Raw genomic sequence first — 17,633 nt, 5'->3', positions numbered from 1 at the left:
AACCTGAGCTTGTGCTTCACTGAGTTTATGAACTTGCATTCATATTTTGTTGAAGTATTATTCAATAAATATATTTTTAAAGGATTTTTGAATTGTTGCTATTTTTAGAATATTTAAAAAAAAATCTCACGTACCCCTTGGCATACCTTCAAGTACCCCCAGGGGTACGCGTACCCCCATTTGATAACCACTGTTCTACGCCATCGACTGCTGGGGTGGGGGGAGCATGGCCAGAGACAGGAGCAGACCCAACAGAGCAACCAAGAGAGCCGACTCCACCCTCGGCCGCCCACCAACTCTCGGCCAGTGTCCAGTCCGCATGGATGAGCGAGGATACGTCCAAGGAGACAGAGGTGTCCGATACCTGCTCATTCAGACAAGACAATGTGAAGCTTGTCCGTCCTGGCGGTCAGCGCCAGCTCCGCAGCCCTGTCTCTTCATCCGCATCTCCTCCAGTCTCTCCAAACGGACTCTGGTGTGGCAGAGACCCAGCAGCCGGTCTCCATGGCCAAAAGGCTCCCGGGAGGCAGATCCAGAAGTTCACAAAAAAGCACCGTATATGTCACAAAAGTGCTTCCCCTTGTCACACAATCCCAAAGGGTCCCGAACCAAAAAACACATGAAAACAAGAGGGAAACATCAGGAACACAAAAGGATGACAACAGCAGTGCCATCTTGGGGGGGGAAAGTGCAAAGCTGAGATTATGTTAGATTTTGTCATAAGGTTGTCACAAATTGTAGCACATTCTTCGATACACTGTCCATCCCTACTTGCTGCCAAAACATTGATGACCCGTCACGACCACATTAGCTCAGGTCAGGGGCGCGGCTGTGCATCATTCTCTTTTGCAAGCCTGTCAGCATCCATCAGAGGCGGATGTCACAGAGGCTATGTGTACACATGATTACACCGTGGACTGGACCTTGTGTTAGTGCGCCGTGCACCTCATTAGTCCTCATTCCAGGGACACACTGTGATTGGTGACTTTAGCGACTATGTAAATAACAGTGCCATGGTCAGAGAGTGATGAGGAAAGGAAAGGAGATAAGGCAATAAACCTTGATGTTTGCACAGCCGTTCTGCACATTTGTACTGAATTTGAAGAAAACCCTTAACACTATCAGTCCCAGTGGCGGGCCATGCGTTTCTCACCTAGGCCTTCAGTGATGTCCTACTTAGTCCGACTTCACCTCTCAAAATACCGTAATTTATGTCACCACATAGACACAGCTGGAGATACTATACAGAAACACACTTGCACACTACTTTGTATTGAAACCCCTCAACAGTGTACAAAACGGTCTATTTTTCGGCGCATTTAACATTCAATGAACCCGCTTCAATTAAAATAATTGTATAAAACAAATGAAACATGAAAAAAATTAGAAATAAAATATTTGAACTCACAATTTGTAGCACCCATTCAACGCCCTATAAGCCAGTAGTATCGCTCGTAGTTGGTAGTTGGTCATAGTCGGTTGATTCGTGTGAAAGTGGCGGGCAACCATTTCACCGCCGGGATAGCTTCCGATGTCGGCCGACCTCGTCTCACAAGATGTAGTTTTTCTTAAGTATCCTTCTTGAAAATGGCCTTGCAAATATATATATCTGCCACATAATCAACATTTTGCTCTCCTTCTTTGTGAGTACCGGTGAGTTTTCTGTGGCTTTCTATGGCTCGTATTGCTCCGGTGCCACTTCCTGTTTTCGCAACTTGTGATTGGATACTCACTCGGGACTCCCAAGTGAGTATTCAATCACAGGACGCGTAAATGTCACGTTCAACGTAAGGCCTTACTGACAACAACTCGTGATCTGATTGGCTAAACTAAAAACAACAGCACTAGAAGGAGCATAATATGACATGAAGAGAATATGAATACTTTTAGATATTTAGGGAAAGTAAATTAAAAATTACTTGTATCTTTAAATTATGATCATGATTTCTGTTTATGTTAGGCCAGTTGAGAAGGCCTTGCTGGCCCGGACCACCACTGATCAATCCATTGTCTAATATGTTTACCTGGGCCTAGAGCCTATCATAGCTGATTTAGGCTGAGAGGCAGGATACACAACTATGTAACTAACTATGGACAATACAGGAACCTCAAACATGTTTTTGGAATGTGAGATGGAGCTGCAATGGCTCTAAGGCCTCTTAATGTAAATCTGAATTGATATCATCTGGCAACCATGTAAAAAGTTCAATGAGACCTTTTTAAAAGTCCCATATTATACTATATTTTCCAACAAATTGAAATCAGTTGTCGATTTCATTACCCAGCCCTTGTCAAAATTGCCAAATTTTCATTCTTGTCGACTGAAACTTGCTTTCTCCGTGGTAGTCTAGGGCAGTGTTTTTCCAACCTTTTTTGAGCCAAGGCACATTTTTTTTCATAAAAAAAAAATACGGGGGCACACCACCAGCAGAAAAGGTTAAAAAATTAAACTCCACCAGGTTGTCGTGCCTTATTTTGAGTTTGTTGTTGTTTCCTGTGTGTAGGGCTTTAGTTCCTGTCTTGCGCTGTTATTTTGGTGACCCTTATTGTTTTGTTGGTGATCTCTTGTAGCAGCTTCACGCCTTCCTTTGAGTGCTATTGCCTGCACCTGCTTTGTTTTCGCAATCAAGACTCTTTAAGTTGTGCGTATTCTATCCTCCTTTGTGGGGACAATCTTAATTGTCATGTCATGTACGGATATACTTTGTGGACGCCGTCTCCGCTCCATCCGCTGTAAGTTTTTGCTGTCGTCCAGCATTCTGTTTTTGTTTATTTTGTAGCCAGTTCAGTTTTACTTTTGTTTTGCATAGCCATCCCCATGCTTCAGTGCCTTTTCCTAGCGGGACTTGCCTTTTGTTCATTTTTCGTTTAAGCGTTACATACCTTTTTACCTGCACGCTGTGCTCTGCATATTGGGATCACGACAAACCATCCTTGACACGTTCCGACTTCTACAAAGCAATGAACTACCTGCTGCCACCTACTAATATAGAGTATTACATGGTTACCCTGCCAAGGTCTACACAGCACAGACACTAGACAACGGCACATTATTATAATTATTGATTTGGACCATTATTTTTTGGACCAATTAGGTGAAGTTGCATAATTTCCCACGGTACACCAGACAATATCTCACGGCACACTAGTGTGCCGCGGCACAGTGGTTGAAAAACACTGGTCTAGGGGTTGGCATGTCGCACAGTCTGGAGATTGAGGTTTCAAATCTGTGTTTAAGCATGTCTGTGTGGAGTTTGCATCTTCTCCCCATGCGTGTGTGGGTATTACAGCTGCAATTGACTGGTGAGCGACCAGTCCAGGTATACCCCGCCTAACATCTAAAGTCCGCCAGCCCACCCGTGACCCTAATGAGGACAAGCGATGTAGAAAATGGATGTCTTTCCAAACAGCATTGCTGCTTTATTATTTATTTATGCAATTGTATGTGCACAATATGTATTATTTATTACTCATTTTTAGTTTTTCATTGCATTTTACCTTTGTTGCTGTGTTAAAAATGGTGCCGCTGAAGTGGCAGCTGGTTGCAGCAACTCAGTGCTCTTTTTTTTTTATCCTTTGTGTTCTTTAATGTTTCGCTCAAGTTTTTAATGGGTTTTACCTTGTTTTTGTGCACTTTCTGATTCTGTACTGTAACCACATCATTTCCCCATTGTGGAATAAATAGTCTGCTCTATCCGATCCTATCCAAACATGGCAAGTCTTAGCCAGTATGCAGTTACACCTTGTGCTTTGCAGTATATGCCATTATTTTCATTACGTCCACCAGGAGCCTAGCAATTTGTTGTATTATTTTGTATCACACAAACATGATATTTCAATTAAGCATGATCTGTTCACCGCATTTTCTTTGCGCTACAAAGTCCCTATCATCTGTTTGACGCCTGAGGCACAGAAGGAAATGGGAAAGCTAGTTTCGTAGAGCCATGGGAGAATCCTTGTTTTGAAATACCACCCTTGATCTTCTTTTCAAACCGTGTTTGTCTGTCTTAGGTTGTTTACAAAAGACATAGCAGGGATCTCGATTACATCCTTAGATGTGCCAAGAGAGAGGCGCTTATGATTTTCTGACTCAGTCTTGGAGTGGAAGAACGTTCTCAAAATAGCTGTTTGTTATCCTCCCTCCTTGTCTCAGCAATGTTGGTTAAAGCCAAAAATGTGAGCGTCTTCCACCATCCATCAGTGAGACCTATGCGAGTTGATGCTATATGCATTATAGATGACGTGTCTGGGAATGGGGCGGTCATAGTGTGTGTGTGTGAATGGGTCAATGTGGAAAATAGTGTCAAAGCGCTTTGAGTTCCTTAAAAAAAAGGTAGAAAAGCGCTATACAAGTACGACCCATTTACCATTTACCATAGTAAACCAGTGTGGCCATCTTAGGCTAAAGCATGACATGTTGTCTACCATGTTTGTGCCACTACAATAGCACAACCGAATGTTGTTATTCTACCATATTATTATACCATTTGTTATTTATTTGTCATATATACATAACTAGTACCGTAAAATCCAGACTATACGCCGCTACATTTGTCCTACGTTTTGAACCCTGCGGCTTATAAAACAAAGTGGCAAATTTATGGATTTTTTTTGCTGACAGCCATATTACAATAGTTATATAAAATAAGGTGTGTGTGGAGGGGGGGGGGGCGTGGCCTGCGGGCCTGCAGCGAAGCGGGGTGTGCCAGGACCGGCCTCGAAATCAGCGACAGGTGCGTAGATGGCCCACCTGGGCCTTGTTACCTAATCACCTGTCGCTCTGTATAAGCAGCAACCGGGAGTAGAGACTTTGTTGGAGCTGGAGCGAGAGCAACGAACGGACACTTGCTGGAAAGCAAGCGGCTGAAAAATCACAAATAAAAACTCTATTGTAACTCTGATCCGGGCTCTCATGGCAATGCTTGGTGGTCTGGAGGACCCACGGGAGGGCAACCTCCACATTGTGATTTTGTTTGTGCTGTGGCGACATCTTTTGGACGAGTTCGCTCACTGCAAGTGCTGCAGTGTCCTTCCATTTAGTCCTTTCAAGTTAACGGAAGTAGAATTGCCGTTCCGTCTTTTAGCCGTCCATAGCGTTTCTATTCCTATGAATTCACCTTTCATCACTCCAAGCAACGTTTGTCAGTTCTACAATATAACGTAAACTTTTTATGCTTACTAAACCGTTCAATGTGTGATGTCTGTAGGAGTGTTTTCATGCATATTTGTACGTGCTATTGCAATGTAATGAAGCTACCGTTGTTAGCATTAGCTAATATGCTAACACATTTACGATTGTCTGTGTTAGTAGTATTAACTGACATTGACATTCTTTTTGTATTGTTTCAGTTTCGCAAACTCCTTGGAAATTTACAAAAACATCACCGTGGAGTTCATGAGTCTGTTAAGCTGATTGCAGAGCTAGCTTCCATAGCTAGTAGGTCCATGACGATGATTCGGTTTTGGAAATAATTAACGGTATGTCAATAAACATTTACAAAATCTTTCTGTATAAATAACTTATTTCGCAACTTAAATATATCTGCAACTTATAGTCCGGTGGGGCTAATATATGGAGACTTATATGTTTTCCCTAATATTTTGTGGGTACGTCTAATATCCCGGTGCGCTCTATAGTTCGTAAAATATTGTTGTAGAGGTTGCCCTCTCTTGGGTTCTTCGGACCACCACACACTGCCTCGAGAGCCCCAGATTTCAGGGTACAACACTGTTTTATTTTCATAAATGTGGAGAAGCTTTTGCTTTCCAGCAAAATGTATTTCTCTTTGTTCGTGCCTCTCTCTCTCTCTGGCTCCCACTCCAACCCCGTGTCTCATCCCGGCTGCTGCTAATAAAGGCGACAGGTGGTTAGATAACAAAGCCCACCTGGGCCATCTACTCACCCGTCACTGTCTTCGAGGCCGGTCCTGGCACACCCCGTTCCGCGGTAGGCCCGCAGGCCACGGCCCCTCCACAATTGTATATGTTGTATCTGTGTTGCTGTCAAGTGCGGGTTGCTTGTCCCTGCTTGGGTGACAGACTCCAGACACAGAGTGGCCAACACTTCTTTTTTTTTTTTTGCCAAGGCCTTTGGAGCTTGGGTGTCTTTGGCAACCTCTGTCTCACACCTCCTGAGAGCAAAAGTTTCCTACCCTTTATTTATAACTAAGTATAGCCCCCTCTCCTGTAGCCCTGATGTCTTTGTGCAACAATGAGACCACCAGAGAGCTCCACAAGTTGCATAAGCTCCTCTATTAGCTTGTTTGGTAATATAACATCACTGGCCTTTAAATGGCTAATTAGGGCATGTTACACTGATTGAAGGGCAAGCTCCTGCAGCATTTCCTAAAAGGATTTTCTTGAATGGATATGACATTTGAAAATGTATTTACTCATGTTCTATCATTTAACCCATTACCTGTTCAGGGTGATGCATAAGCTGGAGCATTTCCCAGCTGGCTTTGGTCGAGAGGCGGATATGCACTGTACTGGTTGCCAGTCAATAACAGAACACATTTAAACAACCATTCCCACTTACATTCACATACCTACGAACAATTTACAAAATGCATAATATACCGTATTTTCCGGACCATAGGGCGCAACAGATTATAAGGCGCACTGCCGATGAATGGTCTATTTTTTAAAATCTTTTTTCATATATTAGGCGCACCGGATTATAGGGCGCATTAAAGGAGTCATATTATTATTATTATTTTATTTTTTCTAAATTGAAAACACTTCCTTGTGGTCTACATCAGTGTTTTTCAACCACTGTGCCGTGGCACACTGGTGTGCCATGAGATACAGTCTGGTGTGCCGTGGGAGATTATGTAATTTCACCTAATTGGGTTAAAAATATTTTTTGCAAGCCAGTAATTATAATGCGCAAATAGTGAGTGTCTGTGCTGTCTGGAGCTCGACAGAGTAATTGTGTAATATTCTTCCATATCAGTAGGTGGCAGCAGGTGGTTGATTGCTTTGTAGATGTTGGGAACGACGACGATGGTTTGTCGTGATCACAATATGCAGACGACGGCTGGAGGCAGTGTACAGGTAAAAAGGTATCTGATGCTTAAAGCAAAAATAAACAAACGGTATTGAAGCTTAGGGAAGGCTATGCAGAACGAAACTAAAACTGAACTGGCTGCAAAGTAAACAAAAACAGAATGCTGGACGACAGCAAAGACTTACAGCGTGTGGAGCAGAGACGGCGTCCACAAAGTACATTCGAATATGACAATCAACAATGTCCACACAAAGAAGTATAGCAACAACTTAAACATTCTTGATTGCTAAAAACAAAACAGGTGTGGGGAATAGTGGTCAAGGAAGACATGAAACTGCAACAGGAAAATACCAAAAAAAGAGAAAAAGCCACCAAAATAGGAGCGCAAGACAAGAACGAAAACACTACACACAGGAAAACAATAAAAACTTCAAAATAAGTCACGGCGTGATGTGACAGGTCGTGACAGCACACCTACTTTTAGACAAGAGCTATAGTGGTGCATGCTTGGTTATGATTTGAATTCAATTGCGAGAACGACTTTTTACTGTCAATATCGGCTGCCGAGTTTCATTTTTTAAACATTTTCTGCTCGCGGTGTGCCTCTGCGTTTTTTCAATGAATAAAATGTGCCTTGGCTCAAAAAAGGTTGAAAAATACTGGTCGACATAACATGTAATGGTGGGTGTTTGGTCAAAATGTTGCATAGATGATGTTTTACAGATCATCTTCAAGGTTCTGTCTGACAGTCGCTTAAGGATGCGCCGTTTTGTGGGCGGTCTTATTTACGTGGCTTACCTTTGACAGCGTTTTCTCCCCGTCATCTTTGTTGTAGCGGTGTAGCGTGCAAGGACGGGAGTGGAAGATGTGTCAAAAGATGGAGCTAACTGTTTTAATGACATTCAGACTTTACTTCAATCAATAACGGAGCAGCATCTCCTCATCCGTGGTTCACTAGTGCAACAACAACGCCGGAAATGTGTCCCGTGAAAAACAGTCCGACCGGAACTGTCTAATGATTTAAGTTCAGTGGGTGAATAATGTAAACTCACTACACCGTTAGTTTTTAGCGCTTTCATAGCGAGCCTACTGACAGATATAACTTAAAACGTTACACTATTTTAGAAATGGCAACAGCGGAGGATGAATGCCTCAAAGCAAGAAGATAGATGAATAGAAGAAGCTTATTGACTACGGCATCGGCACGGACTACAATGGCGGACGCACGCAAGTTTTCAGGGCTTATGCAGATCCCAAATACACATCAGCAGGTACCAGAATGTAAGAAAAGTTTGTTTTGCATAATATTACGAAACAAAACGCCAGATAGTATGTCTGCTAATGGGTGCCTTATACACACACCATAATAATACTCGTATGTATAAGCACAATATATCTGGCCACGGTAGCCGTAATGCTCCCACAATCCCTCAAGCGGTGCGGCTTCTTAGCTTACCAAAGTCGTACTAAAACATTTTGACAGATTTTGGAGCGCTCTATGTAATGTTCTATATTCTCAATGAAACATTTAAAGTTTAGTGTAGTATACTGTCGTCATATCGTAGTCTACACGTATCTCTTATGTGTGCCTGCCATCTACTGATCACACTTATCACTACACCATATACCAAATAAAATAGCTTCGAGGTCAGTAAGCACAACCAGAATTATTCCGTACATTAGGCGCACCAGGTTATAAGGGGCACTGTCGATTTATGTGCACTTTATAGCCCGAAAAATACGATAATCAATTTTCAGTTTTTTTGGAGTTAAGAGTCCTCTGAATGCCTGTTTCCATACAGGTATTGAGCAGAAAAATGCTGTTATAGTGGAAGTCTTTGTGGACGTAGCCCAACTTCTCATAGCTGATCTTTAGACCGCCAACTAGTTCGGACTAATTTAACAGGACATGTTTCCATTTTGCCTAAATTCTTCACGATCAATCAATATGCACAATCAATTCATTGATATGCACATCCATATTCACTATATTAATTGTACAGGCGGATGAACCGTCCCCCCTTGGTTAAACATGGACCAACCCGTGAGAGTGTCCTTTTTGCAGCGAGGGAGCAGATCCAAGGAAAAAGTGACTAAAGATTAAAGTCCACTTTGAATAATGTATTCATGAGTAGATTAAAACGAAATAGACTCTCTCATCTCGGAAACTAATTTGACACTGAAACCTGCAGCTGAGCAGAGATATGCCGGATTCTTGACATGTGAAGTACTTCTTCGACAAATGTACACTATGTACACCTGTTAACATAACACTTAAGCAGGAATAACCTACTGCAAACCTCAGTGATATAATGTGGAATTCAACTTCTGAAGACTAAAAACTCTCATTTGCTAGTTTCAGGATAAAAGGTTTAGCAACTCACTATCTCTTTAAAGGGGAACAGCATTTTTTCTTTAGATTATGTCACAATCATTCAAAATCCTTGTGGGAGACAAGCACAGATACAGTATGTTTTTGTTTTAAGCATTCTACATTATAAATTTACAAATAAACGCTAGCAAAAGTCAGCTACCAATGGAGCAAATGTGAGTCGCTTTATTCTGCCATAAAAGCGCTCCGAAAGCATCCATCATCGTTTTGTAATGTTAAGATGTAATGTACTGCGATGAGGTGGTGACTTGTCCAGGGTGTACCCTGCCTTCCGCCCGATTGTAGCTGAGATAGGCTCCAGCGCCCCCCGCGACCCCGAAGGGAATAAGCGGTAGAAATTGGATGGATGGGATGGAAGATGTAATTTAGTAACAAGCACAATAATAACAACATGCAATAGTTACCGTATGTATTTTGCTCATTTTAAGTATAAGTATTCATTTCACAGACGCATCACAACCTTCTCTTTTCTCTTCAACAATAACAAACCTACTACTCATTGCGGACTACATGAGAGACAACAACGATTACTTTGGGACAAATGATCATGACAACCTTATATTTTTGAGCCTGAATATAAGGAGGATGAGCTACAAGATCTGGAAGCTCTGTGCTAAAGAGATCCAGTTTTAGTTAAACATTAAAGCATCATGTCGCACTATTGCTAAGTGCTAATCAAGAACTACAAATTACGGGCCTAATAAAATAATAATTTACTGTACAATGTGTGCTCTTACTAGGATGCCGACTGACGGGATGTTCATATCTTCCCGCTTAGATGAATAATTAAAAAAAATTATAAATTAAAATTAATAAAAAAAACAATTTTTATGAAATATTTTTTTTAATACGATTCACACAAAATTTGTTAAACGCTCTTTTCAGAAGTTTCTTTTGCCTAAACGCCGCACTGAGTTACAGGACAAGCTAATATGAGTAGCAGCAAAGTAGACAGCCGTCAACGGCGGGGCTCTGATTGCAAACGTAGACAACAAATATCAAGCTTGTTTCGGTGCTCCAAAATAAATAGAAGAAACACCGAAATAAGCTCGCTAGTTAGCTAACCATCCAGCTGGCTTACTTGTTGTCGCCTCTGTTCGCTCTCCGAGCCACAACGTTGACGGCGGTCTACTCTGCTGCTAATTATATTTGGATGATTACAATCCGAACACTGTTAGTTCCAAACCAGTTGTAGTTCTAAGTATTTATTAGTAGCCAGGGAGAAGGTATATTTTTGATGTGATGGAATGTAAACAGAGGTCATGACACCCGAAGTACATTACCCGAGAGAGCGTGGCTGCAGGATAGAGTTGTCAAATGAGAAACGTTTTCTGAGTTCTTTGCATCCATGTTTTAGAATTTTACATTACATTTTCAATGATAATAATGTGAGTAAATTAAAAAACAAACAATTCTGTGGTACATTACATAGGACATGTATCTAAAAGACAGCCAAAAGAGGTTGGTAGATGAGAATAAATCTAATTGAGGCAATTCCTGAAGGAATTGCATGTGAATGCTCCAATGCTGAAGTTGAACTGAAATCCTGGAAAATTTTTTAGAATTGTTGAAGTAGAGCACACTATTCCGGAACAGGCTGAATATATTTGAAGTTGGAAGAGTTTGAATCAGATGAAAAATGTGAAAGTTGTGGAACTTTGAAGACGGTCCCATTGATTTCAATGGGAATTTTTAAAACAATTGGGAATTACGGGAAAAGCGGGGATTTTTTGGAAAATGGTAAAAAAAAAACTTGAATGTTCTGAAGGAGTTGAAATGGTTGGTGTTGGAATTTTTCAAATTGGTCAAGAAATGGTCGGGTCTCACCCTATCTCTAAGGGAGAGCCCCGCCACCCGGCGGAGGAAACTCATTTTGGTCGCTTGTACCCGTGATCTTGTCCTTTCGGTCATAACCCAAAGCTCATGACCATAGGTGAGGATGGGAACGTAGATCATAACCACAACACCAGGGGGAGCTCCACTAACCACGTTAAACCCAGATTCCGATCTAACAAAGGTCTTAACTCATTCTCTTTCTATGCCACATCAATGTGGAATGCACTCCCAACAGGTGTAAAAGAAAGGGCATCTCTATCCTCCTTCAAAACCGCACTAAAAGAACACCTCCAGGCAACTTCAGCCCTAAACTAACACCCTCCCTTCCTCATCATACCTCCTTGGATTGTAAATAATCAAATGTAAACAATCAAATGTAGTCACTTTTTCTTATAATTTCTGATCTCTCTCTCTGTGTCCAATACTTGCTGTACATATGTACCAAGTCAGACCTACACTGTTTCAATGTCATTTTCTCTGATGATGCAATTGTTGATGAAGTGTTGATTCCAACCAATCTTAACCCCCCCACCTCCATATCCCACACCCCAGATTGTAAATAATGTAAATAATTAAATGTATATACTGTGATGATTATCTTGTGTCATGACTGTATTATGAAAATAGTATATATCTGTATCATGAATCAATTTAAGTGGACCCCGACAAGTTGAAAAACTTATTCGGGTGTTACCATTTAGTGGTCAATTGTACGGAATATGTACTTCACTGTGCAATCTACTAATAAAAGTTTCAATCAATCGACCGGTAAATTGAGAGCTTTGCCTTCCGACTCAGCTCATTCTTCACCACAACGAATTGATACAGCGTCCGCATTACTGAAGACGCCGCACCGATCTGCCTGTCGATCTGACGATCCACTCTTCCCTCACGCGTGAACAAGACTCTGAGGTACTTCAACTCCTCCACTTGGGGCAAGATCTCCTCCCCAACCCGGAGATGGCACTCCGCCCTTTTCCGGGCGAGAACCATGGACTCAGACTTGGAGGTGCTGATTCTTATCCCAGTCGCTTCACACTCTGCTGCGAACCGATCCAGTGAAGATGAAGCCATCAGGACCACATCATCTGCAAAAAGCAGAGACCTAATCCTACAGCCACCAAACCGGATCCCCTCAACGCCTTGACTGCGCCTAGAAATTCTGTCCATAAAAGTTATGAACAGAATCGGGAACCGACCTCGGATAAGCGGAAGAAGATGGATGGATGGTCAAGAAATGTTGAAGTTGTAACATGTTGAATTGAGAAACGGTATTACGGAATTTCGTGAAAACCGGGAATATTTCCAGTTCAAAAAACAACTTTGTTTTTTCTGTCCTGATTAAGAGGAATGTATTGACGGTGGAACGGTTGAAATGCATTGAAAAATGTGGAGGGAGTAGTCGTCAGAAAAAAGGGTGGAATTAGGGCTTTGGAAAACCAGGAATTTAAAAAAATCCTGGAATTTTGGAAAAACTTGGAAAAAATGTAGTTTAAATTTCCAGGATGTTGGAATGTGTTAAAGGTGGAATGGTTTGAATCGATTGAAAAATGTGGAAATGGTGGAAGTTTGAAAAATGGGCAATTCATTTTGAATGGGAAAACTGTCCGGGAAAACCTAGAAATCTGGGAATTTTTGGAATTTGTCAAGGGAAAGCCCGCGATTCCCGAATAGGCTGAACAGTTTGAAGTTGGAACAGTTTGAATCGGGTGAAAAATGTGGAAAGTACAGTGCGCCAAAATCTGGAGACGAAGTTGAATAGAGCAGTTTTGGTGTAGAAAACCATATGTGTGAATGTTTTGGAGCGTTCACACAATAACGCACCCGATTGCAGGAAATGCAGTTTTGACTTTCAAAAATGTATTTCGGGGTTTGCATGGCAGCACTTCGTGCTGACAGAAATTTTCTTCTTTTTTTTTCTCAATTTTCCGTCCCTGTTGGTCGACAAACACACTCAGCACACAGCATTGCATTTGCCTGCACGCTCAGCAGCAACTAACTGCAGCCATTTATTGATAATGAGGCGCACTGGTGTGTTAGCGCCACCCACACCAACAGTCAGTCAGCAAGAACATACAATGACAAAATAATAGCTCTGTGTCAATGTAACAGTTTAGGATGCACGGTTAGAAATACCCATCTGTCGTGCAGTTTTATAATATTCCACATTGTCAAGTTATGTTTTGTTTGTTTGTTTTCTCCCCTAACTTGAAAAGGGTTTGACTTTTTGTCCAGGGGTTACACTGGGACTTCACTCTTTGTTTTAATCAAATGATGAGACAAATCTCTGTTTATCCGTTTATTTTGGACTTGATTGTCTCTTTTTTTTCCATTGAATAGTTGTAAGGTGAAAAACCTTTGGAAAAGGTAGACAAATACAAAAGCAATCAGGGACCAATATAAACTAGTGATGGGTCCGGCAACACCGATGCATCGGCGCATGCGTCGAGCTCATAGAGCGAAACCCTGTGTCGGTGCGCGTACCGCTTTTAGAAAGTCACGTGACCGATCATGAGCTGTTTTGGTCACGTGACCGATACGCGAACTGTGTCGCACTCCCGCCTCCTCTGTGCCCTGTGAGCGGGTCTTTTCTACAGCCAGAGAAATAACTAAGAAGAGACAACTGAAGTGTTGATAACAACCAAACTTAACCCCCCCCTCTATATCCCACACCCCGGATTGTAAATAATGTAAATAATTCAATGTATATACTCTGATGATTAACTTGTGTGATGACTGTATTATGATGTTAGTATATATCTGTATCATGAATCAATTTAAGTGGACCCCGACTTAAACAAGTTGAAAAACTTATTGGGGGGTTACCATTTAGTGGTCAATTGTACGGAATATGTACTTCACTGTGCAACCTACTAATAAAAGTCTCAATCAATCAATGAAAGAAATCGTCTAAAATTGAATACGTTGGAAAAACTGTTTTTTTTTAATAAAAATGTGTAAAAAATTAATTAAAAAAAATCCCAGTCCACAAGCATTCTCATTCACAACACATTCTCTTAGATTTCCATGTTATGATACATGTTCACATTTTTTATTGACTGTATCTAAAAAAGATAAAAATATATTTTTATTTAAATGAAGATATGAAATAATCCTAAATGAAATACAATGACTTGGTTTATATTATTGTATATACTAGGTCATAAAATCAGTGTCAGTTGAGTCGGTCCATAGGTTGCCTGTAGGGATTTTTAATGTCCAGCAGATGTCAGTATTTAGTGACACAGTATCGACACAGTACCAATACAGTTTTGCAATGTGTCGAAACGCTTCATGACGCCTCATCAACCCATCACTAATACAAACAAATTACAATAAACCATTTTTTAAAGTAAAAGTGTTTCCAAAAGTACATATAGTGACCCTTAACAGCTTGGATTTGGCATTTAAACATTTAACAACCACTTGGCAATTAAAATAAATTCACCACATCAAATCAAAAACATCAAAATAATATCAGTCATCTCACCGTCAGCCACCCTGGTCTCTTTAAACAGTTGTCACTACTGTATTTGGCAAAATCTCCTCGAGCAGTGTTTGTTGGCCTGAAGTCTGAACTGGAGCTGCAGACTTAAAAAGAGTGGATTTGATTGCTTCAGGTGAGAGCCTTCCTGATTACTGATGGTTTTCAGCTGTTGGGAAATGTTGTCTGTAATTCCAGTGCTGTCCTCTGGGGGGAAATGGGAGCCGAACTCACAATTGGACATGAGGCCCTATTGTTTGGGTGAAGGCTTTGGCCTTGTGTAGAGTTAGCCAAAACACATATACATCCATATACTATACTCCTTGCTGCCCTCAGTGTCCTTTTGGATACAATTGCATAGCAATAAACATTCTCTTTCATCGCCTCCTGAATTGACGCTTTCCTCTGTGTGACGGTCTCAGGTACGAGAAGGTTCCCGTCATCCTGGTGGGCAACAAGGTGGACCTGGAGAGCGAGAGGGAGGTGTCGTCCAGCGAGGGCCAGGCCCTGGCCGAGGAGTGGGGCTGCCCCTTCATAGAGACCTCGGCCAAGAGCAAAACCATGGTAGACGAACTGTTCGCCGAGATCGTCCGGCAGATGGACTACGCCGCCCAGCCCGACAAGGACGACCCCTGCTGCTCGTCTTGCAATATACAGTAGCCAACAATGACGGCGAGGAGAGGTTTGCGGCAGAGAGAGGCACGCACTGAGCACGCTGACACACATGCACATGCCAACTTGATGGTTGAACACCATGGAGTTATTGAAGCCTAAGTGACATTCATTATGTGAGTAATGGCGTCGAGAAACAATGAACAAGTACAACATACCCTCGCCTTATGTTGCTCTCATCATGGGACTTTTTTTATTTCTTTTTTTAAAGATAACACTTCATTCTGCTGTGATTCTCTTTAGTTTCCTTGATGCATTTACTGTAACAAGCCAGCACACAACTACAACAACAGACATATTTCCTGCAAGTACCAAGAAAGGATTGGATTTGTGTACATTTTGTGCAGTGTTTTTCTACTCATCGCCGGCCTGAACCAAAGAGGTGACTTATGCGCATTTGATTCTGTTTTTTTGTTAAACAAGGTAGTCTTCCACATATCATGCTGTTTGTTTTTAAAATGATATTTTCAGTCTGTTAGTATTTGAGGATATTATGAACAATTGTATGGAATATTGATTAATCCAATCTAAATCTTGTTGCAGTTGACTTCCAATGGAGTGCAATGCTTCGCTGCAACCAGCAGAGGTGCCGTTGTTTCTATCTCGAGATAAACCCAACAGATATTTCTAGGGATGTTCCGATCAGGGTTTAATGCTGCCGATTCCAATACCAATCACCCATGTTTTAGATCAGCCGATACCGATCACATGCATTAACTGTAATTTGTTCTATTCATTTATGGTGAGTGCTATTGACCGTTTAACAACATAAACACAATATTAAAACTAGTTCCCTGTTGTCTTTTATTTTCCCTACACCTGTTTGATCAAAACAACGTAAACTTTGCACTGACTAAACAAAAGCAGGCACTACTATCGAACTCTCATTTAAATAATTTGGGTTTTGCCCTTAAAGTCTTCTAGTGTCTAGGAAATTATTAACCAAGTTTGTAAACCTTCCCAAAATGATTTTGCGAAAAAAGGATTAACGACCTAATCATGCTAGCACACACACATACATATATATATATATATATATGTATGTATATATATATATACACATATGTGTATGTACGTACATATATTTATATATATGTATGTATGTATGTATGTACATATATATGTATGTATGTATGTATGTATATATATATATATATATATGTATGTATGTATGTACATATATATGTACCGGTATGTATATGTGTGTGTGTGTATATATATATATATATATATATATATTTATATATACATATATGTGTATATGTATATATATACACATATATGTGTATATGTATATATACGCATATGTATATATATGTGTATATATCTGCGACCCCCAAAAGGGACAAGCGGTAGAAAATGGATGGAATGGATGGATGGATATACATACAGTATGTATACATATATATATATATATATTCATACTGTAAGTGTGTGTGTGTATATATATATATATATATATATATATATATATATATATATATATATATATATATATAGTGTATGTATGGGATCTGAGCCAAGGATGTCGAGGCTTGTGCAGGCCTTTGAGACAATTGTGATTAAGGGATATATAAATAAACTCTGATTGATTGATTGATTGATTGATTGATATATATATATATATATGTATATATATATATATATGTATATGTGTGTATATATATATATGTGTGTGTATATATCAGAGGTGGGATCAAGTCATTGTTTTGCAAGTCACAAGTAAGTCTCAAGTCTTTGCCCTCAAGTCCCGAGTCAAGACAGGCAAGCCCCGAGTCATGTCCAAAGTCAAGACTGGAAAGTCTCAAGTCAAGTCCTAAGTCCTGCATTTTGAGTTTCGAGTCCTTTCAAGTCCTTTTAACCACAGACTAATATATTAACACAGATTGTGTATGCTTTTCAAACGCTGTATTTATTTATTAAAACAAGTGCATTTTAAATTGCAGGAAAGAAAATTGTGCTGACATTGCACTTTATAATAGCACTATTAACCAGTCATTTTAAACATTAACTCATTCCTTTACAGAACAAACACATTGAAAAATAAAGTGCAAATGTACTTATTTGTACAAAAGTGTTAACATTGAAAAAACATGACATATACGTGAACATAACAAAAAAGTTGTACTTTTTATATGTCAGGGCCCTATGCTGCATTGCATTTGCAAAAGACCAAATTAGCCAAGAGTCTGTCAGTCATTTGTGCACGATGGGGGCGTAGTATGATGCCACCATGGCTG

The 17,633-nt window shown here is 40.5% G+C and overlaps 1 protein-coding gene across 3 annotated transcripts in view; it reads left to right on the top strand.

Annotated features, from left to right (window-relative positions):
• The window catches only part of LOC133613721 (ras-related protein Rap-2a), a 29,791-nt gene extending 13,609 nt beyond the window's left edge, over positions 1-16,182 (top strand). Inside the window, exons 2-3 of one of the 3 annotated variants that reach the window (XR_009816484.2) lie at positions 15,144-15,509; positions 15,637-16,182. Coding sequence is in view for 1 of the 3 variants with exons in the window: in XM_061971463.2 (XP_061827447.1) it covers positions 15,144-15,381 (238 nt within the window). In the remaining 2 variants the exon portion in view is untranslated. Of the gene's footprint in view, positions 1-15,143 lie in introns of all 3 variants that reach the window. The other 2 variants (XR_009816483.2, XM_061971463.2) reach the window with 2 other exon arrangements.
• The last annotated feature ends 1,451 nt before the right edge of the window (positions 16,183-17,633 follow it).

Source organism: Nerophis lumbriciformis, linkage group LG13 (genome assembly GCF_033978685.3).
Source record: "Nerophis lumbriciformis linkage group LG13, RoL_Nlum_v2.1, whole genome shotgun sequence".
In the NCBI taxonomy this organism is placed as follows: Eukaryota; Metazoa; Chordata; class Actinopteri; order Syngnathiformes; family Syngnathidae; genus Nerophis; species Nerophis lumbriciformis.
Note: the sequence above shows the minus strand (reverse complement) of the source record. Positions and strands in the feature narration are given on the sequence as shown.